The sequence below is a fragment of the Apis cerana genome, linkage group LG7 (genome assembly GCF_029169275.1).
Source record: "Apis cerana isolate GH-2021 linkage group LG7, AcerK_1.0, whole genome shotgun sequence".
NCBI lineage: Eukaryota > Metazoa > Arthropoda > Insecta > Hymenoptera > Apidae > Apis > Apis cerana.
The window spans coordinates 7,675,111-7,700,036 of NC_083858.1; the positions used below are offsets into that span (position 1 = coordinate 7,675,111).

Sequence of the window (24,926 nt, forward strand, 5' to 3'; positions counted from 1 at the left end):
AATTCCTCCACAATAACGTAGAATCGAGAGATTAAATACCTTAGCTAAAATTTAAAAACTACGAGATTTAGATTTAGATAGATGATTTATCGATATATTTCTATATGTCAAATCATCGTGAATAAATAATTTTAAATTATTATCGTTAAATGATTCTTAGAATCATTTATTGTTTATAAATGTTTCTTTCTTGCAATTTATGATATCTGACTCGACACCAGTTCCTCGAAAACGGAAATACAGATTCAAAGCCCTGTTTAGGAGGAACTCTTTGAAAGCTTTTCCGTTCGTTGTATTTTATTCGTGTTCGAAAATATGATTATTTATTTACCAAAAAAAAAAAAAAAGAAAGAAATTCGATAACATTTAAACGATTTAAACATTTTATCCACTCGTCATTTTCGCAAAAGATTCTGATGGAATAATTTGTTAAAATATGATGAATATTATTTATTAAAAAAAAAAAAATTCAATCGTATCAAACGTATTAATTCGTTATTCAATTTTGCGCTCCATAATTTTTTAATAATCGATAAATCAACGATTGTGGATTAATTGTTTTTATATAGGAAATTTGATTTTTATGTATCGACGACGACGAGAAAATACAACTTTTCATACGTCAGCGTATTATAAATACGTTCTAGAAGCTAGAAACACGAAACATTGGAATGACATCTGACGCTGTCACATAATGCAAGTTTAGTATCGATTTTCATTCATAACATATCCGATTTTAAATTTAGAAATTGCATAACGAGTTATTATAAACTTACTTCCTTCGAGTCTATTAGCGATAAAAAAAAATGCGATTAAAGAAGTTTGATCATTTCTTGTTTTTTATCTTAGTTTCAAGATATTTATATTTTCACGATATATATATATATAACAACGGTAAACAACGTTGAAAACACCGTTAGAGGAGGAAAATATTAATCAGAGATTTTGATTTTTCAAAATTCAACGGCAACCACACTTTTTCACTTATAAAAAGTATTTTTTTCATTTGTTATTTCGATTATTGACAAAATTAAAATGAGGCTACTGAAAAGAAAAACTCGCGTTATTGGACAGATAAATTCATGTTGTAACATTTTTACATTATTTATGTTATATTATATAATTATAAAAATAATTACTCACCGAATCTAATTTTCTCTTTCTTCTTCCTTTTCCTTTTTCTGATTAAATCAATCCATTCGATATTATCTATAATTGTAAAAGGAGGATATTAATTGCACATTTGGCCAAAAACGAGACAGATAATTTTGTGCTATAGATAGCGTGGCAATAAATTACGCAACTTCGCATCCTAAAAATTATTGCACAATTCTTAACACATATTATCTACAGAATTGCAAAGATACACGAGACGTTACGCATGGAATATACATGTACGAGATAAACATTAGAAAGAAAATTACGTTACATTGAAATAATTGGGGAAATAATTTACTTATAAGCGATTCGGTTGTTCATTATGCCCCTAATTAAACTAGTTCGAATAATTAATTTATCCTTAGAAATGAAAATTTATGTAACACGATTTCCGCGAATAATGTAATTAATCGCGTTACACGACTAAACTGGCTAATACATAGGCATGTCTTCTACGTTAAACGCAACAATCGATCAATCCGATCTTTGCCGTTTGTTACTCAAAAGTGTGCTCTTTTTCTTTTTATTTTTTATACGAAAAAATCGCGAAAGCGGAGGGAAGCATCGTTCTCAAATCTTGAGAATGATTTTTAAAGAATTAGTCAACCACCGTTTGATTGTCATGCTTGTCGAGATTACAAACTGAGATTTATAACGCGATAATATCTCGTGTTAATTTGCTCAGTTGTCTCTCGTCGGGACGTTTGTTCTTCTTCGAGATAATTTTTTTTTCTTCCTCTTAATTATTTTTTCAGAGGATATTTTATATGTCATTATCTAAAGAAAAAAAGTTTAATTATTTATTAAATATATAATTATTTAATTAATCAATACTAATATACTAAACTATGTATCTAATTTCATGAATAATATGACAAATTGATAAATTATTTTTATCAATATTAATTTTACAAATATATTTTGAAATATTTTAAATAAAGCTTAAAATAAATTTATAAATAAAAATTTAAAAATTTAAACTTATTTATATTATTTATAAAATAATATACGATAAGCTGAATAAAGTTTACTGGTTCGTATCCTGTCGTGTAAATTCAAATCTATTCGGATAATCGGTGAAGAAGGACTAAATTTCTTAATAATTGTGAGGCAATTAAATAATCGTCAAATACGATATCTGTTATATTAATTGGTAATTTATTAGGTGAAATAATACGCGAAGAATAAATTAATTAATTTATGTATTCTAGAAATATTGTTAGACATATGGTATAATTTAAACTGACGTTTCAAACGTTTTCTTTTTTTTTTATCTCTCGAAACGACAGAAATATTTCACACAACAATATTCAACAACTATCATACGCATCATTATCGCACTTATTGTTCAATTCTAAAAATTATTTCAAGAATAACTTTTCCATTAAGAGAAACGTGTATTATATTTCTCCTTTCTAAAAATAAAGAACGCAATCTTGATTAAAATTTATCATTTATCGAATAATAAATAGCAAATGATTATTTGAAATAATTACTTTTAAATTATCATCATTTGAGATAACGAATGATCTAATCTGAAGCGCTTACTGTGTTCGAATAATTCTGTTCTAATCTTGAAAGAACGAAACGACCTTTTTTAAACGCACGAAATTTTTACAGCGAATTTCTCACCGATTAAAAACGGAAAATAGAGATAATCCCGGGATAAACGTTCACTAACCGTATTCCAGAACAATTAAAACGATTTCGACGATACTTCGCACAGGCTCTAAATACTGGCGGGGCGTGATCGTGAGCCGTAATACACAATTGGGTCGTTCAATAGCGAATTAGTCGTCGGGTGTAATAATTCTTTCCACCGATTATACGTATTCCCTGTTTTACAAATCTGGCCCAACGGTGACGCGCCTCAATCGAATCTCGCGTAATTATACGTTAATGCGATAGTACCTCGAGCATCCATCGTGGCATCCTAATTTGTAACTTGTTTAATTAAATTTGAGCATAATAATTAATGTCATGCGTTCAATGCCGACACGTGTGCGCTTGTAATCGAGAAAATTATCTCCCCCATCATCTGTCCTATTCCACGTCGAATTAATATTTAAGAAACGGAGAGAGAAGATAAGTAGTTGAACGAAATTAATCCAAGTTACAAAACTGCTAATCACATATTCGACCAAATTTCGAATCATAATTTCTCCACGATCAAAGATTTCCCTCTCCAAAAATATTCCCGAAATTTCGAAACGAGTTTCTTCTTTCCGACGCGAGAACGTGATACTTTGCCACGTAGAGTATCAGGAACTTTGGTATCCGGATAATCAAAGGAAAGGTTAAAAATAAAACGCGGGAGCAACACCGCGAGAAAATTGGTGCGCGAAGAAAAGGGAAAAAGGAGGAGGAAAAGAAAAGAAAGGAGAGGATGATAGACAGAGAAAAATGAACGTAGGAGGTGCGAGAAAGAGAGAGAGAGAGCAGCGCGCAAATATATCGGGGCGGTGGTGCTGCGGCTGGGACGGCTGAAGCGCTCCTGCTTTCCACGTCGGCATCTATCGACCCACCCCTCGTGCTGGTGGCGGCAGCGATAGCGATGGCGGTGGTGGCGACGACGATGGAGCCTCCACCGCCCTGCAAACCTTCGTGCAGTGCATCGATGGGCTACGAACTCTTGATACCAAATACTCGTAGCCACTTCAGCATCTAAGCACAGTCGAATCTTGATAAATCGAATCTTTAAGTGTTAAGGCTTGTTAAAGATAAAATTCCCGTATTTCGTTCGTCCCACTTCAGCTACGGTTGGTGAATGGGATTATTATAAATTTTCCTGTAATTTGAACCAATTGTGCCGTGCGTTTTTTCAAAGAGTCGAATTATCTCGTCTGTATTTAGAATATGATAATTATACGCAATAAGCTCGTTACTTGAACGTTTGGGATATTCTCGAAAATTTCCATAAGAAGATACAAAGAATTCCACTCTTGAGATTTCAAGATCAAGAGTAATACGGGGTGACGCGATTCAAATTTCGTATAAATTCAGCAGTCGCGTTTATGCGAATAATAATTATTTGATTAAACATTTCGCCCATATCTCACGGTATTTTTCTTTTCGATAATTAAATATTGCAATCGCAGGCATTTTGTCTAATTGGTTCAGCCGTATCTTCGTTTAAATTCATCGTGAAATCAAAGTATATGCATATAGACATGAATTATTAAATTGAGTGTTATTGTATGCAGTCTCCTGGGTGTAATATGTTCTAATCAACGGAGAATACGATCGTAGAAATTCAGTAACGAATACGTTACTACGATGGGTAATTTCGATGTCCATCTAATTAAAATCCTGATCGCGTTCGAATGTATCGTGCATCACTTGTGCCTCTAATATTACGTATAAATCGTAAAATTATCGATGCAGATATGTATTTAAAAAGGAAAGGATGAATCGAAGGATTTGTAAATGAATAATAATAACAAATTTCATTGATACAAAATATGTACTTTTTCCAGCTCAAATAATATTTCACCAGGAACATGTATCGATGTTTTTTTGTTAATTAATTATTATCTATAATCTTTAATTTCTTATTCGTATCTGTTGAATGCATCCGTAAATGATAAATTAATCCTTCGAATAGAATGTATAAAATAACGAAGCAATAAATGATTGAGATAAAAAAATACGTCGTAAAATATTCAGGAAAAAATATTTAAGCAAATGGTTTCATTAATAAAACTTTTTGCATATATTTATTTTTCATAACGTGTGAACAGTTATATCAAGGTAAATTCTACATGTGTATTTACACGATACCGACAGTTTTTTCCCCTGTGTGTTGAATTTAAATAAGAAAGATTTACTCGAAAAATTTCGATCTATTATTAGCTCTTGAGACAAGTGTACAATAATTTTTTATTTTATTATTTGTAACAAATAACATTTTTTTATCTTAAAGTTATAAATTTTTCCTTTCTAAAGAACAATCGATCCATTCTGATAAAGAATGATACATTTTTCAAATATAATAAAATATTTCGAAGATATCAATTTACGTATCATAATAATACCGTTGAAAAATAATTCAAAAATCACAACGAATTCTATTAATTGTATATTGTAATAATTCCTAATGTCCATTTATATAATGAATTGAAATGAATATTTTCGTAAAAAAAAATTAAAAGATAATTAGACCGACTTTCCATCGAATAACAGCATAAATATATTCAAACGTATCATGTTTGCCATCGTATAATATACCTACAAGCATGCATTTAAAGGTTAATGGAACAATCGAACTAGCATGCAACGTAATAAACAAGAAATTACACATATAGTCTGATTATTACGATATCATTGGTGGTAGTGTCCATAGGTACTCGAATATCCGAACAAAATCAATAGCAGAGTAGGTATGGTAGCACATATGTTGATTTGGGGTTAGGTTCGAACATCGACGCATACGCGCGTGGTCGGCAAGTCCCCAAGACGGAACGCCGATTTTCGTTGTTTTTTCTCGTCACTGGTTTCTTCTGAAATTCGATTAAAGCGAGAATGCCGGGATCGATGGTGACAGCGACGCGGAAAGTATGTACGATGGAAGAACGTCGCTGCCCCGCCTACCGTTAGTTCGTTCGTTCATTCATTAACTTGTTTGCCCGGCTGGCTAACATGTTTGCCCGCTCTCGCACTTACCGACCGTTCTTCCCGAACACTCTTCCTTATTCTCTTTTTCTTTTTCGCACACGTATTGTCTCGCTCATTTGTCGTTGCTCGTAGTCTCGATTCTTCGTGAAGTTGCACTATTATCGGTGTCTCCATCGCAGTTTCATCTCCACTCATTCCGGGTCAATTAGAAGAGAAGTACAATATGTTATTTGATATCCCTCGATAGCGGACGCATGTTGAAATCACGTCACGTTTATACTATTTATGCTTGAGAATTGTTATTTCTTTCATTGATTCTTGAACTTAGTCGAGTGATTGATATCATCACGACTAGGAAGAACGGTACAAATCTTTGAATTTTCGAAAATGTTCAGATTTTCGATTCTTCTTCGTCTTTTATTGGCTATCTTTTATATTCTTTATAATTAGCGTTACAAAAAAAAAATGAGGTTAGAATTTCGAGTTTCTTACGTATGCTTTACATGTTATATATAATTTATATATTCACGATTAGTTTTATCTAAAATTATGTACTAATGAGAAAAATAAATAAATGTACTGGGAATTACCAGTGTTATCATTTTTTATTCTTTAATGAGAATAAGTCTGAATGAGATAAAAAGAACATCCGACTATTTTTTGACATGATATATAAAAAACAAACTTGAGCCGAAGTTAAAGAAAATAGTAAGGATGACTTTACATTTTTATTACGAACAACATTATTGTATATATGGTTATCACACTTTGCACAACCCTTAAGTGTTCTTTTTATTCTTCTTGTTTCTTTTCATTTCTCTCTACTTTCTTTAACTGCTTACTCCATTTATTCAATCGTTAGTTTTTCTCGGTTTGTTTTGCCATTTTCGTATTGCTCTTTCGTGCATAGGGGAAAAGTGCGAAGTATTTGTTCGAGAGATCTCGCGCTGATTATTTTACCGGCTGTCTGCAATAGCATGAATAAATGATAGGATATATTATTTAGGATAATTTCTTTTTTCTCTTTCTTATGGAAATTTTTTGTAACAAATGTTAAATGAAACCTTAATGATGTTTGATTATAATATCGTGTAAACGATAAACGAACTTTTACACAAATAATATTTAAATATTCTCTAAATTAATAGTAAAAATAGTAATATATTAAATTATTTTCACATTATATTAATCGCAAACGTTTCTTCAATATCTTATTGATCCATTACAAAACTGATGATTTCATAATTCCTTACCTCAAAATGTTGGATCAAAAATTTTCAAACATATCATTCCATTACATATAGATTTTCCAAAGAGATATTTATATTTCGAGAATCTGATATTCGCATTTATTAGAAGGCTGAAAGGTCGGGCAAACTTCCTTTCTCATATCTCGTTCGCATGAGTCATTCGATGCATTCTCTCTGTCTTTCTTCCCCTCATCCTTTCATGATGTGTCCTTTATTTTTAAACCAGCTCGAGGCTCGTGCAGCCCTGTCTTTCATAGCAATTTACCATGCTACTTCGTACCGTCGGACTCGCAATTCTTCGACATTCATCGACCGTAAACTCAACGTATCTACATCGAGGAACCAACTTTTTCCTTCCACTTACAATTTTCGATATATATACGGGATAAAAATTGTTTTGAAAATTTTTCTGAATCGAGCTGTTTGACCGAGAATAATTCATAGATCGCGTGAAGAAAATTTTATCGTCATTCATTTCGCTTGCTGCAAGTGTATATTTGTTAGAGATTTTATCGAATGTTTATTGATATTTTTAGAACAAATAGATGTAAGTAAATTACGTTAATATATGCGATCGTTCTTCTTTTACATAAAATTTTCGGCAAGAATTTTTCTCTTATGTTTTCCATTTTGCATAATCGAGCGGAGTGTTAACCAAAATACTGTTTTTGGAATTTTTATTTTAATTCTAATAAATTTATATTTGCGTTAATTTTAAGTTGAAAAATTCGATAGTTGGAAATTTCTAAATAATTTTATTTATAATTAGAAACGATAATAAATATTAAAAGCTATTATACTTTTTTCGTCAATTTAACAAGTTAATTATTTTTAAAAGTTTGTATAAAATTATTTGATATCCACTAATGCGTATAAAACTTTTAAATTGATCAACCATCCATTTTTTATTTTATCCTTTTTGCTGATCATTTTTGTTAAAAATTTAAAGAAAAATTTGTTTTTACTAATGAATCTTAATATTTTCAATTTTGTTATCATTTTCATAACACTGAATAGGTATCAAATCGATGTAAAGAGATTAATTTACAAACTTGTCGGACGTAATTATTATTTAAAAAATGAAAAAAATGTTTCAACTGATTATATCATGTATCAAATATCTATTTGTTAGCGGTTTGCATTATATGTATGCCCTCATGACTAATAATCTATTCATTAGAATGGTATGCTATTGGGCAATACGTACAATTTCTACATACATCTTTCGTAATTATAACGATATACAATTCGTGAAACTAAATTCGATGACTTTATTGATATATGCAGCAAAATATATATATCTATATCATGATAATGCATCTATAAAATAATTATATACAAATTTTAGAATTCTCTCTCTCTCTCTTTTTCTCTCAATATTTAAAAATGATAGTTAATAAATAAATACTGTTTTGAAAGACTAAATAATTTTATATTAAACGTCAATAATTAATATTTTTTTTAAATAGTAAAATATAATAAATTAAAATTATAAAAAATAATAATTTTGATACAGAATTATTGTATCTATTTTTTATTTGAATATAAATAAAATAAATTGATTATTATTATTATTGATCGAGAAATAATATTATAAAATGTATAAATAGTAGTTTACAGCAGATATATTTTAATTGCATTTAGTTAAGATGGAATATAGATTTAAAAAATTAGAAATATATATAAATTTTTTTAAATGTTGCATGTTAATAATCACGAATCAATTCAAACTACATAACAATATTTATGCATATGTATATATATATGTGTGTGTGTATAAAATTAGTTTATTTTCTTACAAAAACAAAATTAATTACTATTTTTGCTTTAATAAATAATTATTGTAATTGGACGATTTAATTCATCACTAAAATATCAATGATTCCAATATAGTGTAATAATATAATAATCAATAAACAAAATAAAATAACTGAAATAAATAACTTAATTTAATTTTTTAATAAATCAAAAAATAAACTTTCACTCTGAATTCTTTACCATTGATTTTTTATTTTTATTAAAAAACATTTCAAACATTTAATTTGAACAAACGAACGTATAATGTAATACTACATTTATTATTATATTAGTATCCCCCAGAATTTTTTCAGATTTCTTGAAACGCTAAAACAATAAAAGAATTTAAATTTAGATATATAAAAGACCCAGGGTTACAGAAATAGAACCTATAAATACGTAACTTCCGAGTTGTACAGCATTTTGAAAGGAACTTTAAACTACAAGTCACTATATCGCACAGGAAATTTTTTTACCTTGAAATTTTACCTTTAAATCTTTTTTTTCTTTTTTTTTTTTGCCTTTTATCATAATAGTCGATGATTAAAAAAAACGAAATATATTGATTTTGAATCTAAATATTCATTGATTTAAAAATTGCATGTATTTTAAATTTGGTATTTTTTACTGTAATAAATTAAATTAAATCAAATTAAATTAAGTTAACGTTGTTAACGTCACGCTTCTGCAAAAAATTGTATTAGAAAGAAGTTATTTTTACGGTAATCGAATATGTGAATATTTATTGCGTCACTTTTGTCGTCAAAATGATCGATCTGATGACATCATTAACTCAATTTCTTTTATTATATATTTTAATAATTCTCGACGAATAAAAATTAAATATACCGATTAAGCTAGATAACTTCTGAATTCCACTCGCGCACTATAAAATGCAAAAAAAAAGAAAAAAATTCAAAAGGAAAAGATATTTTAAAAAGAAAATCTGAACTTTAACACGAATATTATATAATATCCGATATCTAAAGGCAGATATGAAATTTTCGTTTAATAGGCGTGCTAACAATTCGAACAATTCACCCGACGCGCGACGAGAAGAGAGATAGGTGCCTAAATAAACCTCTTAAATCGAGGGATGTCATTCACACCGTTGTACAAACTACTCGTGCCCTTCGTTGCGCACGACAGTCAGCCAACGATGAAGAAGGGCATGCTGGTAAGAGCGAATCGCCTTTTCCGGAGCGCGGACAAAAGACGGCGGCTTTGGTGTGCGAGGCTCGCTAAAGAGAACGCGAGAGAGAAGTTGTTGGCCGGTATCCGAAAGAGAGAAAGAGAGAGAGAGAAATCCATACGCGGTGGCTGCAAGATAGCACGCAGTAGTGTTGGCCGCTCGCCCGTTTTCATTCATGATTTCGCGAGGGCGATGCTGGCGCCGTTGCTCCCCCGTGTGTACCACCTGCGCGTCCTCCTTTGTCGCCACTGCCGCCACTACTACCGCTACCGTTAAGCCACCCCACCTTTTGCCCCGTTTCCAGTGTTGCCGCCCCACCATGCTCAGGGACGTACACATCCGCGCGCAAGTGTTATTGTTCCTCGTAGGGAGAACGGGTAAGAGCCCTAAAGCTAAAAGGTACAATTAGAATCGAGCGCGTGACCCCGCTCTCCGCTGTCTAATTCTCTTAGAGCTGGATCGATTTCGGTTTTCTTTTCCTTCCTCCATTTTTTTTTCTCTTTATCTTCCTTTCGGCTTCGTTCTCCTTTTGATCTCTCTTTCTTAATTTCAACATTTTCGCTGCCACGCGAATTCACATATACTTATGCGGCAAATGAAGATTCTTCATATTGTTGAATATTATTGATTTTTGTGAAATTTTTTTCGTACGACAAAACTATATATTAAAGATTTTTACTTTTTTTTTTATGTTTTTTTCATGTTGCGTAAAATTAATCGAAATAATCTCTTTAAAGAATATATTCTTGTTACTTTATATTTTATATTATTTCTTGATCCGAAATTGGAATTTTACGAATTGTTCATTGAATCGAAATTACAATTTCCAAATATGTGATTTAATAGACTATGAATAAGGACTCTTAGATTCCAAGTGAATATAGTGAAAAAAAAAAAATACTTTTTTCGGATTTCAAAGTATTAATTTTTAAGATTTAATTAAAATTGATTAATTCGAAATACTTGATAATGAAATCGAAAAAATGTTTCTAGAAAGTTAAATAGGTAGGTGCAACTTATTGTTGGAGAAAGAAATAAAGTGAAGCGAGGTAAGAAAAGTAGGGACGTGAGAATAGCTTTCTTACAAACTTGTGATAAGAGTGATGAAAGGAATTTTATGGATTATCAAATTGAACAGTTCACTTATGGTTGATTAAATACCTCGAGTAGTTCGTTGCGGAAAAAATTAATTTGCACACTTCCGAGCGTATGATCCGATAAGGGTCGAATTAATCGACTTGCAACCTATTTAATGTCGGCGTTATTATTAGCAATAAAGAAGGAAAGAAATGATACTAGTTGTGACAAAAAATAGTGTTAGTTTATAATGATTTATCACGTGGTTATCAAATTCATTGCGAAATTCAAGAATCATAACGGCGAAAATTTGACTCGTAAAGTTTATATTAATTAATTTCCATAATTCTCACGAAATTTTTAAGATATGTCAAATTTTTCTTTTGTTTTATGAGAATTTACGTGTCATTTCACATATATTTATTAAAATATTTATATTATCACTAATGCCCAAAAAGACATTTTTTTTATTATTTTTTTAATTTAATTTTCTATTAAATTTTATAACATTTAGAAATAATTTTGTTTGTCAAATTGAATTATGAAAAAAAACTAATAATGTTTATGTATTTAATTACAATTTTTTATAAAAAAAAATTATAAATTGAATATATATATATAATATTTAAAAAATTTTAATTAGAATCACGAACATGAAATACAGTTATATGTTGCTATAATTCTATTAAAAAAACAATTCAATTTTTAATTGCAATTATATTAAATTTCCTAATTTGAGAAGAGTAAGATGAAAGAGGATGCCGAAAAAAAGGGTTGGTGTAGTTCCTGTTGTTGGTATCGTTTCCCATTTCAGGTTGGACGCTTCGTTTTTCGTCGTAGATGTTCGTATCCTTCCGTTGGCGACCCGGAAAAGCACGAGGCGTGCGTCGGCCGCTGTACGGAAATTGTCGAACGAAAGATATGGAGGTCGGTGGAGGTCGGCCAATTCTAGCACGCTCCAACGTCGATTCGGCTTTCAATATTCGCTATTGCCTCGAAATCATTTTCGCCCGGCTTTTCAGTCCACGTGTTCTCACAAGAACTCTGCTTGTTTTTACGAACCAAGCAACGGATCATTCAAATGCAAATATTAATATGCAATCCAACGAACCACGTTACGCAATCGTTAATAACTCGTAATGTTTGTAGACGGTTCGAGCGTATTGTATTAACAATACGATAATGTAATACGATATTTGTCATTGGAGCGGCTTCAATATAGAAATATGCCGGTTCAATATTATCTATTTTTCAGTTGTTTCTCTTTCTGAAGATAGAGACGGAAACGAATTAATTGGATCGGTGTATTAATTATCGAATGCGAAACGCTTTGTTACAATTGCTACTTTCTCCGTTCTTTGATCGAGAAAGTACCAATGATATTTGAAATTATTAGTTTCTGATTTAATGCGGTTTATACAATTGACGAGGTATAATGGCAAATGCATAATTAAATTTACGTGTTAACTCTTAAATGCCATTTATATATGAGTATGTTATTTTAACTACTATCGTTGGTCTATTGAAATTGACGAACTTTACAATCAGTTACTCATATTATTATTCTTTTGTCTACGTAAACAATGAATTTAATAATAGATTTGAAAAAATTAATTAATTTTACTATTAATTAATATCATTCAATCATAATCTATAAAAATTTATATAATATAAAATTTTATTTTAAATAGATTATTATTAAATAAACAAAATGGTCTTTCTAACACTACATATAACATTTACTAAATTATTTGAATATTTATATATTTCATAATATATCGATATAAGTTTTTCAATTTCTATTTATTAGTTATTATATCTGATGCAGTATAACGTTTTATTAATTTTTATAAGTAAAACTAGAAAAATACGTATAAAAAGAAACTCGTGAATCATCGATATAAAATCAAATAAACAAAAGCATAAAATGGCAGGTCTGAAGTATATTTTACGTTGTATCTGTAATAATAAAACAATATTGTCCATATAATATAACAAAATTATTTTTGCACATGAAAAACGAAAAACAGAAATATTTTATTTTAAACTTAAAATGAATAATAAAAAAACATCAACTAGCTGGACAATAATTGACTCGTTAATAATTAACGAATAATTTGTTACAGGTACTGGTGAATCCGGCAAATCCACCTTCATTAAACAGATGAGAATCATCCACGGGTCTGGTTACTCGGATGATGACAAGAGGGGGTTCATCAAACTCGTATACCAAAACATTTTCATGGCCATGCAGTCCATGATCCGAGCGATGGACCTCCTCAAGATCCAGTACACCGAATCTTCGAATATAGTGAGTATTTTTAACAGTGACCCTGGCTCCCTTTTTTTGCCGTGTTTAATTATGGTACTGGAGTGCAACGTGTGTGTTCTTCCCATCCGATCGTAGGAAAAAGCAGAACTTGTGCGAAGCGTGGACTTCGAAACGGTTACAACGTTTGAAAGCCCATACGTAGAGGCAATTAAAGATTTATGGGCAGACGGTGGTATCCAGGAGTGTTATGACCGCAGGCGAGAATATCAGCTCACAGATTCCGCTAAATAGTAAGTATTGTGCATTTCTTCGTATCTTCTTCGTTATACGCATCATTATTATTTTGTCCTGAGGAGAGCGTATCTCTTTTTTTTTTTTTTTTTCCCCACCTCATACTACTCGATGCCATCGTTCAATTAATAATTTCTCACAAATGCACAGCTAAACCAATTCTCAAACGCGATTACGCCAAGAAGAGTACAGGTTTGATGCGAGACAATACAATTAAGTAATTGAGAATATAATTGCATAAAATTAAATTGTTTCTTTTAAAAATTTTATTAAAAATATTTGCTCGAATTGTTCCTTGATAAATTTCTATTAAGCAAGTTGACAATTCTCGATTCATCATAGGTACTTGCGTAAGTGTGTGTCATACACGTATGATTTTGGTTTACCCGATATTTGTCTACCGAGCGATTATGATTTGAGAATGCTCGATTTCTCGCCGTACCAGGTATTGAGAGCATAATGTTTCAGTTACCTATTGGAGATAGATCGAGTCGCAGCACCAGACTACCTCCCAACAGAACAGGACATTCTTCGCGTGAGAGTACCCACTACTGGTATAATTGAATATCCCTTTGACTTGGAAGAAATTCGATTTAGGTATGTCTCGCCAATGCAAAGAAAGGAAGACGCTGCCTGTGCCTGTGATTTACTACTTATACTACATTGGACTCTTTCTGCATCGTGGCTGCATGCGTTGTGACTCATCGATTTCACATTTGTACATTGAAATCCATCATTTGTTACGTTTTCTTTTCCTTTGTCGATGATGTTTCGCGAGTTCTATTGATCCCTCTGGTTTTATGACTTACCTTAACCTCAAAAATCAGATTCAAACCTCTTTCGTGTATTTGTAATTGGAATAAGATATTTATACATTGTGTATTTTTATTATTTACAAGAAGTTTTGTTTCCTTCTTGAAATAAAGAATAATACACGTCCTTCTCTCCATTTCATGTAACGATAGGGGTAACGCGCGGAATAACAATGCGGAAAATAATGTAAATTGTCCCGTTATCGGTTAGATGTCATAAAACTGTAAGAATAAATCAATGAACTTTGCAATATTCGAAAATTCTTACAGGCAGGGACAACGAGCATGTGTGAGCTGTTTTGCGATATCCCTCTCCTCATAATCACCTTTAATACATGCATGGCATGCACTATCAGACTGTGGCTTCGTTTATTTTGCAGTTATCTTAGTGACCTAGACCGTATTGAAAAGCCTGACTTCCTTCCTACTGAACAAGACATTCTTCGGGCTCGAGCTCCTACTACTGGCATTATAGAATATCCGTTTGATCTGGACTCCATCATATTTAGGTACTAACACACATTATTTGAAACTTCACTATACGTTTAGAAGTATGTATACTTTACTAATTTAATATTACACTAACTTGGAGTATGTGGATCAGTATGAAAAATATCTGTGTGTTTCTAAAAAAATAGAAAATTGGTTTATTTTATTCGTATTATCTTATATACATATATATACATATATTTTTTTTAATATATTGTATTAAAAATCGCTTCTTTTTGTTTAATATTTTTTCGATTACTATATATTTTTTTAAGTTACTGTAATCTATTGTAATGGTATTGACATTCTTTTATACGTAAAATTATTACACGAATATCGTAAAACATATTCAGAATATTTTAGATGTACTAAGGTAATTAAAATAACAGTAGAAAATAATTATAATAATAATAATGTAACGTATAATAATAGTAGTAGATATAAATAATAATATCTGTATCTTAGAATACGTTTACAAGGTGAGTAATTATAAAAATATATTTTTTTAAAAGAATAAAATTATGTTTTCTTAATATATATTATATTGATTTTTTCTTTTTTTCTTTTCTTTTTCAATTTCTATCTTTCATTTGCTTGAAACAGCTTATCGTTTGCATGTTTTTTCATGCAATTTATGTTCATAAAGTATATTTTTGTAAATATTTTAATTAATAATTATGTCAATAATATTAATTATGGTATTTGAAAATAGAATTTATAAATTGTATTTAATAATTGATAAAAATAAAAATAGAATTTATTTTTATTAATATGTAGCAATATATAAATATATATAAATATATATATTTATAAGATTAAATTTTGAATAATATTATAAAAATAATATTTATTTTATAGGATGGTAGACGTCGGTGGACAGAGATCAGAAAGAAGGAAGTGGATTCATTGTTTCGAAAATGTTACTTCTATTATCTTTTTAGTAGCTTTAAGTGAATATGATCAAATTTTGTTTGAGTCAGAAAATGAGGTAAATATTATTATTAAAAATTTATTTTTTATTTTCTGTATTTTTATGGACAATGAAATTATTAATATGATATAAATTATTATTATTATTATTATTTTTCAGAATCGAATGGAAGAAAGTAAGGCATTGTTCAAAACAATTATTACATATCCTTGGTTCCAACAGTCCTCTGTTATTCTTTTCCTAAACAAGAAAGATTTGCTCGAAGAAAAGATTATGTATTCTCACCTTGTTGACTATTTCCCAGAATATAATGGTAGGTATATAACATTAATATTTCTTTTTGAAAATCATTAATAATTTAGATTCATGAATAAATTGCGGATATTTATGGAAAATATCCAAAAATCTAAAGAATGCTTATAATATAAAAAAAATTATAAAATATTTAAAATAATATAAATTAAAGATAGAAAATATCTAAAATATTTTTCTTATATCTTATAAATATATTTAATAAAACAAATATTTATTTATTTTTATTTAATGAAACAGATATTTATTTTAATATTTATATTTTTAATAATTGTATTTACAATTCACAAAAATTTAAATTTGCATAAACATCCGCGATCTATTTGTGAAATACTAGATGTATCACAGTAAATAAAAATTTATTAGTTGACTCAGAAAATAATTTTTAATAGAAAATATTATAGAAATATATTTCAAAACTTAACAATTAATGAAAATTGCTAGTTTTCACGTACTTTTTTGCATTATGCAAATAAATATTATCTTATGCATCGATAATAAATAATCATCGAAGAAGTTGTATAACTAATTATAGTTAATATATTTGCATTTTATATAAATAAGATTTACAAATTTACATATACAAATTAAATTAACAAAAATTGAAACAATTACATTATTATACATACAAAGTATTATATTATTACATATAAAATATTTTTAATTATGATCATGAATTTTACGTCATATTCTATTAATAATTCAAAAGATACAATCATTTTTTGATACAAATTAAAAAAATTAGATAATTATAAGACAAATAATATTAAAAGTATTAATAATATTTATTAACACTTTATAATATTATTTTTTGAATAAATCTCGGAAAAATGAACGTAATTTGAGGAACTTTATATTGAAAAATTTAAGGAACTAATATTGAAAAAGTTTTTGTAAATACGATAATATTTAATTTTTAAAAACAACTTAAATCTTGAATTATTTTTTTGTTTCAAAAAATTTATTTGATCTAAATTTTCCTAAATAAAATAAAAAATAAAAATTTATTAAGAATATGAAGAAATTAGGGGGTAATATATTATTAATAAAATAACTTATTAATAAAATATTTTATAAAATATATATTTTTTGAATATTATATTTATACTAATAAAATTTTTCTTACTTGTAATAATATTTCTTATATATATATTTATGCATTTGGATAAAAAAATATTTATTAAATATATTTTTTTATATTTTTATGAATTAATTCAATATTATAATTTATATTTGTTAAAAGTGATAAAATGATGACTTTTTATCTAACACTCATTATAAAATAATACAGAATTATATATAAAAGGTATCTATATCCCTTTAAATATTACAAAATATTAAATTTTGAAAAACACCTTAGGATGAATTGTCAATAAATGTTTAGAGGATCAGATTTATAATTATTTCATATTGCTTTGGAATATATTATTCAATTGATTGTTAGTAAATGAATAAGTTTTATGGTATAGGCCCTAAACAGCAAGCTGTACCAGCCAGGGAATTCATCTTACAGGTGTATCTTAGTTCGAATCCTGATCCTGACCGCATGTGCTACTCTCACTTCACGTGTGCGACAGGTCGGTTTAAGTATAACGCATCCTGGCAAAAATTGTAGATGTTTTGTAGACAATTTTCTACATCAAGCCAGTAACTATAAATTATAAAATCGTAACTGTATTTTTAAAGCTTAACCCTTTCCGTATTATAGAACAGCTATTTTTCATATTTCAATATTATTCATTTTATCAATAATAAATAATACAATTTTTTAGAAATATATAAAAACAAAATTTATATAAATAAATCATTAGATTTAATTTTTCCTTTAGGTAAATTTATTTATTTTATAATTAATTATCTAAACATTTTATATAAATATTCTTTAATTTTTTACCAAAAGTATATAATTAAGATATTATGTAATATACTATAACATTATTAAGCTGACAAAATGAAAACATATATTAAACTTACATAAGACATTTATCTGATTGGTAAAACTTTTAAAAGGTTTCTTTGAAAGTTAATAAGATAGAACTAATTAAATAATTTATCCTTCCTATTTATTGAATTTAAATTTAAATTGGTTCAGTAAAAAAGATAAAATGAATTTAAAAATAGTTTTATATTTGAAAAAATTGTCTTTTTTATTTTTATATGAAAACATAATTTTTAATTTCTATATTTAATTTTTTTTAAATCTTTAATTATATTTTTAAGTTATATTATATTATATTTTATATGTTTTTTTAAAATAAATATTTTATTGTAGATAGATAAATCTTGTAATTTTGTCATTAATACTAATTATTTGAATTGATTTTATTCTAATGCTAAAGTAATATCCCACTGATAATTTAATTGGGAAAAAATGATAATAATATATTATTTAATTAAAAATAGAAGTAAATTCAATTCGTATGCTTGCTTATATATTTCACAGGCCCACAAAGAGATGCCATACCTGCTAGAGAATTCATTTTACAGATGTTTGTCGACTTGAATCCTGATATTGAGAAGATTATATATTCACATTTTACGTGTGCCACAGGTAGGCTGCTAGTAGTTGATAATATTTATTTATTTTTGCTTTCTAACGTTGTGTAAGATAATTTGCATGTTGCCTATATTCTTCAGCATATATCAGGTGCGTAATTTTTATTCTAATATTTATTTATTACAAGAAAATCAATCTATTTTTATAATGTTGTAATGTATATAAGAAATTGATAAAATTTAAAAATTTTTTATTATTAATTTGTAAGAATTATATTTTGTGAATATATATTATTATTTAAAAATAATGTAAATATTTATTTTCAAAATTAGATTGATTTTCTATATTTAAAATTAATAGTTATAACAATATGTGGTTTATTTATTGCATGCTGCATTTATGGGATTATACATCAGACACGGAAAACATCAAGCTTGTATTTTGTGCTGTTAAAGATACAATTATGCAAACTGCACTTAAAGAATTCAATCTTGCTTAATGTGATTATGAACAATGTTTTGCATTTATGTATAAAATTTCTTTCTTTTATTGAAAATATATACGTAGATTTTTTACGAAATGATTGTATTTGACTAAGTATTGGTAAATCAAAACTGAAAATAGAGTAATATTTTCTGTGTAGTAAATTTTAAAACTGCCAGTCTGTTTCCTATATAATATTACTCATACATAAGTTATTTTATTATATTATTCAATTATAATTAAAAAAATGAAATGCAATAAAAAATATATTTGCATATAAGTAATATAATCGTATATAAATATTCATAAATAAATATAAAAATAATTTATATATTTATCAGTATTATCAAATTTATTAATATAAATCAAGTAAAGTTTTAATAATTAAACTATTATATTATTTCAGTAAAAAGAAAGTATTTTTATTTATTTAATAAAAAAATTTAAAAGAATTTTAAAATAATAAATATTTTAATCATGTAAAACATATAGAAAACAAAAATTAAAACAATTTTTTAACAAATTAATTTTAATGTATAAGTGTCACTTTTAATATTATTGGAAGAAATATAATGCTTTGCACAAAATTTTAATGCTTGGATTATATGAATTATATTTATTTGCATGATTATAATTTGAATGTTTGCTTATAATTTCTTTTTAAATTTAATTAAAGGGAAATTTATTTTATTCTGAAAAATGCTAATAATTTTATGAATTCTTTTAATAATAATTTAATTTATTAATTTGTTTATAACAAAAGATAATTAAGTGTATACAATAATAATATATTTGTGGAAATGTATAATCTACTTTGTTCTTTAATGGTATATGATAATTGAACTATTGCATTACATATAACTTTCTGTTCTTTTATATATACTTTTATAAGACCTCTGTAATTAATTGTAACTTGTAACTTCTATAATTTATTATGTTCAATTAATAATTATGATATTGATAAACATTGTTATAAATTTATGTGCTTCAGTTATTTAATTTAAATATATCATTAAACAATATAACTATTTCATTTAATGTAAAATTTAATAAATGATTCTTATAATATGAATTATATTATATACTTTTTTATACATTAAAAAAAATTGCATGTGCATGTCTATCAACGTCAGCTTATTATTAATTTAAAGGTAAGTTCAGTGTATTGTTATTCTTATTCAATAAAAAATATTAATTATGGAAAATTTTAACATTTACAAAAAAAATCTTCATAAAAAAATGATTAGCAATATTTTTTGTTTATTTAATTCATTAGTCATATTTCTTATTGATTAAAAGAAGTTATATATGTTAATTCTGTTTTCTCTTACAGATACAGAAAACATCAGATTTGTATTTGCAGCAGTGAAAGACACCATTCTACAATTAAACTTAAAGGAATATAATCTAGTTTAGATGGCAATACATAAAATTCAGGATGGACTTAAGAATTTTTCTTATACCCTGACCAAGATATCAGTGTGAACTCTGTTAAGTTAGAAATGGAGAAGAGACGAAAAAAGCAGAAAATGAACAGTAATTTATGGTGCCATCAACATTGTCGCTGCTCCATTACAAGTGTACCAACTATTGATTAGTAAAATTTATAACGGAGGTAACAGCGATGAACAAATATGGACCTAAATCTGAGCGTTATACGTTCTTTCCTAACCTTCTCACTGTCAATACCAACAAATTGATTTAGTTTCATACTCTATTTGTTGAATTTATTACCTTTTTATAGATTAGTTTAGTCAATCATGCCTGGCTGACTGCGTAATCGTCTAATTTTTATATAATGATACCACGAGCAACACATAAATAAACATATAAGATAGAGTGCAGCCATGCGATACAATGTCTGTCCAAGTGTTCATCTCAAATCGAGAGATCTCAGCAAGAAACTGAAGAGAAGAAGGACAAATACTTTTTAATCACAAATAGTCAGTGACACAAGTGAGAGCAATTCTAGTGCCATTTACTAGTGTGGTGTTTTTATTGCAGTCCCTTCTTAGATGCAAAAAGCCAAAGTGTTTTTTTATCTGTGCCAGAAGCAAGTAAAAATTTTTTCTGCATGTGACTCAAATTCATAATTCATCGTATAAATATTGTTATATATAATATATAAAATGAAAAATAGGTTAGCATTGAAAGAAGCAACATAAAACCAACAAGAAGGAAACTTTACCACCCTTCAATATTAAAAAATTATTAGAAAACATCTGTTTGATGTGATTTTAGATAATTAGGAGCTGAAAGGTCGCAGATTCTTCTGCTGTCTTTTTTCTCCATAGGCTGTGTACGGAATGTGAGGGCTGCGATCTCATACCATACAATTATAATCCTGCAAGTTACAAACGACGTAAAAGTCTTATCATGATACTTTTCCTTTCATCCAGCCCTCGCTTATTGACACAGCATTGTGTAGCTAGGGACATGGTTTAAGAACATATGGCCCTAGTTCACATTGTATCCACATTACAGTGTATGTATGAACTGCTCACTGCCTGCGCTCGCTCATGCTGGCTAGCGCGCTGCCCACTGCTTGTATTCTCTAATGGTTCAATAAATTGCTATTTGTGTCATCTTTTAATGTTCTAAGGAAAGAACATTTATATAAAGGTGATAGAAACTGCTTTGCATAAACCTAGAGAATACTTGCACAATAAACTTTACAGTGTTAGTCAAATTAGTGAATTAGGGTGTGACATTTAGATATGCATAATCTGAATGTCTAACCCTGATGTTACTAACACTGCACGCACACTGGGCAGCATATGTCATACCTACTTTGGTTGAAACATTGAGTTTATATGAAAGAAAAAATATATAAATACATTGAATAAAATATAATATTAAGAGATAATAACAAATAATATTGAATAATAATAGTAATAATAATAATAATTAATAATATTAATAATAATAATATTAATAATAATATTAATAATAATAATAATACTGCTTGGTTTTCAGTGAGAGTGTGTAATTAAAAAGAATGAATGACAATGAAAAAGAGGAAATAAATGTGTATTCTCTCAAACTGAGAAAAAATGATAGTAAAAGTGAAAGAAAGAAAAAGAAAGAGAGAGATAGATTGAATGAGTGAGAGAGAAAAAGAAAGAGAAAGTGAAAATGAGAGAATGTAATTTACAAGGGAATATCGGCGACTAATACAGGCTAATTTTGATGAAACTTTGCATAAGTGTTCATTAAACTTATCTAAGAATCTAGCTATAATTTATTTGTGCTATTTTTTACTTTAAGGAAGAAATCAATCCTTTATTCAAATTATCTCTTTTATTTAAGTACTTATAAACTATAAACGACAAAAGATATTAACAAAATATAAATTATATGTATATAAATTATACCATTTCATAAAACTTATAAATTTTTGCAAACATTTTTTTGAAAGAATTTTTTTTTTTTTTTGAAAAATTTTAATTTTTTTTGTAAATGAAAATCTATTCATTATAAATTTAATATTAAATATACAATTATTGTAATTATTCTATGTATTATTATTATTTAAAATTATTATTTTAAATTTTTATTTTAAAATTTAATATTTTCTATATTAGTTATTAATTCATATAATTTTTTCATATATTTTTCATAATATTATATAACCATAAGATTAATTTATCATAATATAATGAAGTTTATTTATTTTGTACTCTTTCTATAATATATATGTAATAAATATTATAATAGGAAGCACAATGGGAAACATGATCGAGATATTATAATAAATAAATTATATTAAAGATTGAAGAAAATTTATTCGATATAATTATTATAATAGTGAAATTCTTTAAAAAGTACTTGAAATATAAATATTTCATATATAATGCACAACGAAATTAGCTAATTCTTCGTATATATTACATTACCGTTAAATTTTCCTACCCTATTTTGTAAAATATAATATAATTTATTAAATTTTCATACTAAGACAAAGATTCTTCTATATATGTTTACTTTTATATGTTTAAACAAATTCTGAAATTTAATCAAGGAGAGTTCTAAGACATTGCAGTTTTATAATATTGTTTTTTTTGATGTAAAATAACATCATGATTTAATAAAATAACTCGTTCCAAAAAAATTTTCACAATTCTTCCATATTTAAAAACTAAAAACATTAAAAGACTGTGTAGTCTTCCTGTTGTCTTCTTTAATATCGCGAGAAAAACTTTACTTCCTTTCTATCAGAAATAAGATTTTATAAGTGTTTTTGTAAGCAATATTTATTTCATAAATCTAGCATATAATATATACTTAAAGATTCTTCATTTAAAATAAAATTTTTAAATAATTTTAAAAAATTAAGTTTTAAAATAAAAAAATAAGATTATAAGTTAATTATTTAGCAGATTTCAATTTAATTCGAATTAACTATTTACTTTCTTTAAAACTGTATAAAAAGATGAAAGCAATTCTTCGTTTCAATAGGATGAATGTTTTTTAATTGTCGTATAAATAATGTTCGGCCAGAAGCTCTGACTTGAAATCATTTTTGTTGGTATTGAATATATTTTAATATAGTAATATCAATGCATGATATTAATATTCAATTTTAATTATTATTATTTTTTTTAAATTATAATTATTCAATTATTGTAATAGAATTACAATCATCACATTTATTTCATGAATATTTTTTTATTTTTTTATTTTTCTCGGTAAATTATAAATTTCGTTATTCTATGCGAAATTATATGTACTTTTTTTTAAAAAAATTCGATATGTATTTATCTTTCTATCTGGCAATATAATAAAATATTGGAAAATCAATATTTTCATTCACTTATAAAGATCATTTTCGAATATTCATATCATGAATTATTAAATCTCTATATTTTAAATAATCAAAAATTTTTTTGTAGATTTATGAATCACGAAAAGCGATACATTTTATTAAATATTTTTTTATATCTTTTGTCGTTTACGATAAAATTGTTGATTTATTTTATAAATACTAAAATAAAAGGAGTGACTCGGATAAAGAGAATTTTCTCTTAAATTAAAAAATGAACATAAACGAAAATTAAATTCTTAAACCTTTAATGGACATTTGTGCAAAATTTTATTAAAAAATTAACATGTATCAACCACTGAAGTTCTCTTGTTAGTTGTATGATATGTATACACAGCATGCGTGAGACATTTTAACAAAAGATAAAAATTTGGTTGAGACGAACAGGCTTTCTTTCGCCTGATTCGAGAACGAACGAGTGACACGCAAATTTGTGGCTATAGTTCATTTGTAAATCATTTTTTGTCAAAAGTATACATTTTTCTGAAAGCATAATATGTTGGGTATTCTTTCTGTGTGTATAAAATGTAAACACCTACCAAGCCCAAAATGAAATCAATGTTTCTAACTTATTTATAATAAATAATATACATTAATGATAAAAATAAACGCAGTTTGTGACAGTAATATCAATGCATGATACCGCATTTACCTCGTATATTTACCTCAAAAGATAGTAATCCTTGAATATAATAATAATCCTTGATCCTGTTCATGCTATTTTGTGAGTTATGTTTAATTATGGCTTTTAATAAAAAAAGTACTTTATTTTCAGTTATATTTTGTTTATGTAATAGTTTTTATAAAAATATATATATACAAAAGCAATATATGTATATAATTTTATTTAAAAAATATATATATTTTCGTTTAAAAATGTAAACATGGAATTTATATTATCATTTTTACATGAATTTGTGAAATAAAAT

The 24,926-nt window shown here is 27.1% G+C and overlaps 1 protein-coding gene across 15 annotated transcripts in view; it reads left to right on the forward strand.

The window, feature by feature from the left end:
• Positions 1-24,624, forward strand: part of LOC108002978 (guanine nucleotide-binding protein G(q) subunit alpha) — a 49,988-nt gene extending 25,364 nt beyond the window's left edge. Inside the window, exons 2-11 of one of the 15 annotated variants that reach the window (XR_009830506.1) lie at positions 13,215-13,399; positions 13,496-13,650; positions 14,120-14,248; positions 14,844-14,972; positions 15,811-15,940; positions 16,043-16,196; positions 17,665-17,772; positions 18,639-18,746; positions 20,509-20,790; positions 20,920-24,624. Coding sequence is in view for 10 of the 15 variants with exons in the window: in XM_062076995.1 (XP_061932979.1) it covers positions 13,215-13,399; positions 13,496-13,650; positions 14,120-14,248; positions 14,844-14,972; positions 15,811-15,940; positions 16,043-16,196; positions 17,665-17,772; positions 18,639-18,746; positions 20,509-20,591 (1,181 nt within the window). In the remaining 5 variants the exon portion in view is untranslated. Of the gene's footprint in view, positions 1-13,214; positions 13,400-13,495; positions 13,651-14,119; positions 14,249-14,843; positions 14,973-15,810; positions 15,941-16,042; positions 16,197-17,664; positions 17,773-18,638; positions 18,747-19,108; positions 20,248-20,508 lie in introns of those variants that run through there. The other 14 variants (XR_009830507.1, XM_062076995.1, XR_009830509.1 and 11 more) reach the window with 14 other exon arrangements.
• Positions 24,625-24,926: the final 302 nt, after the last annotated feature.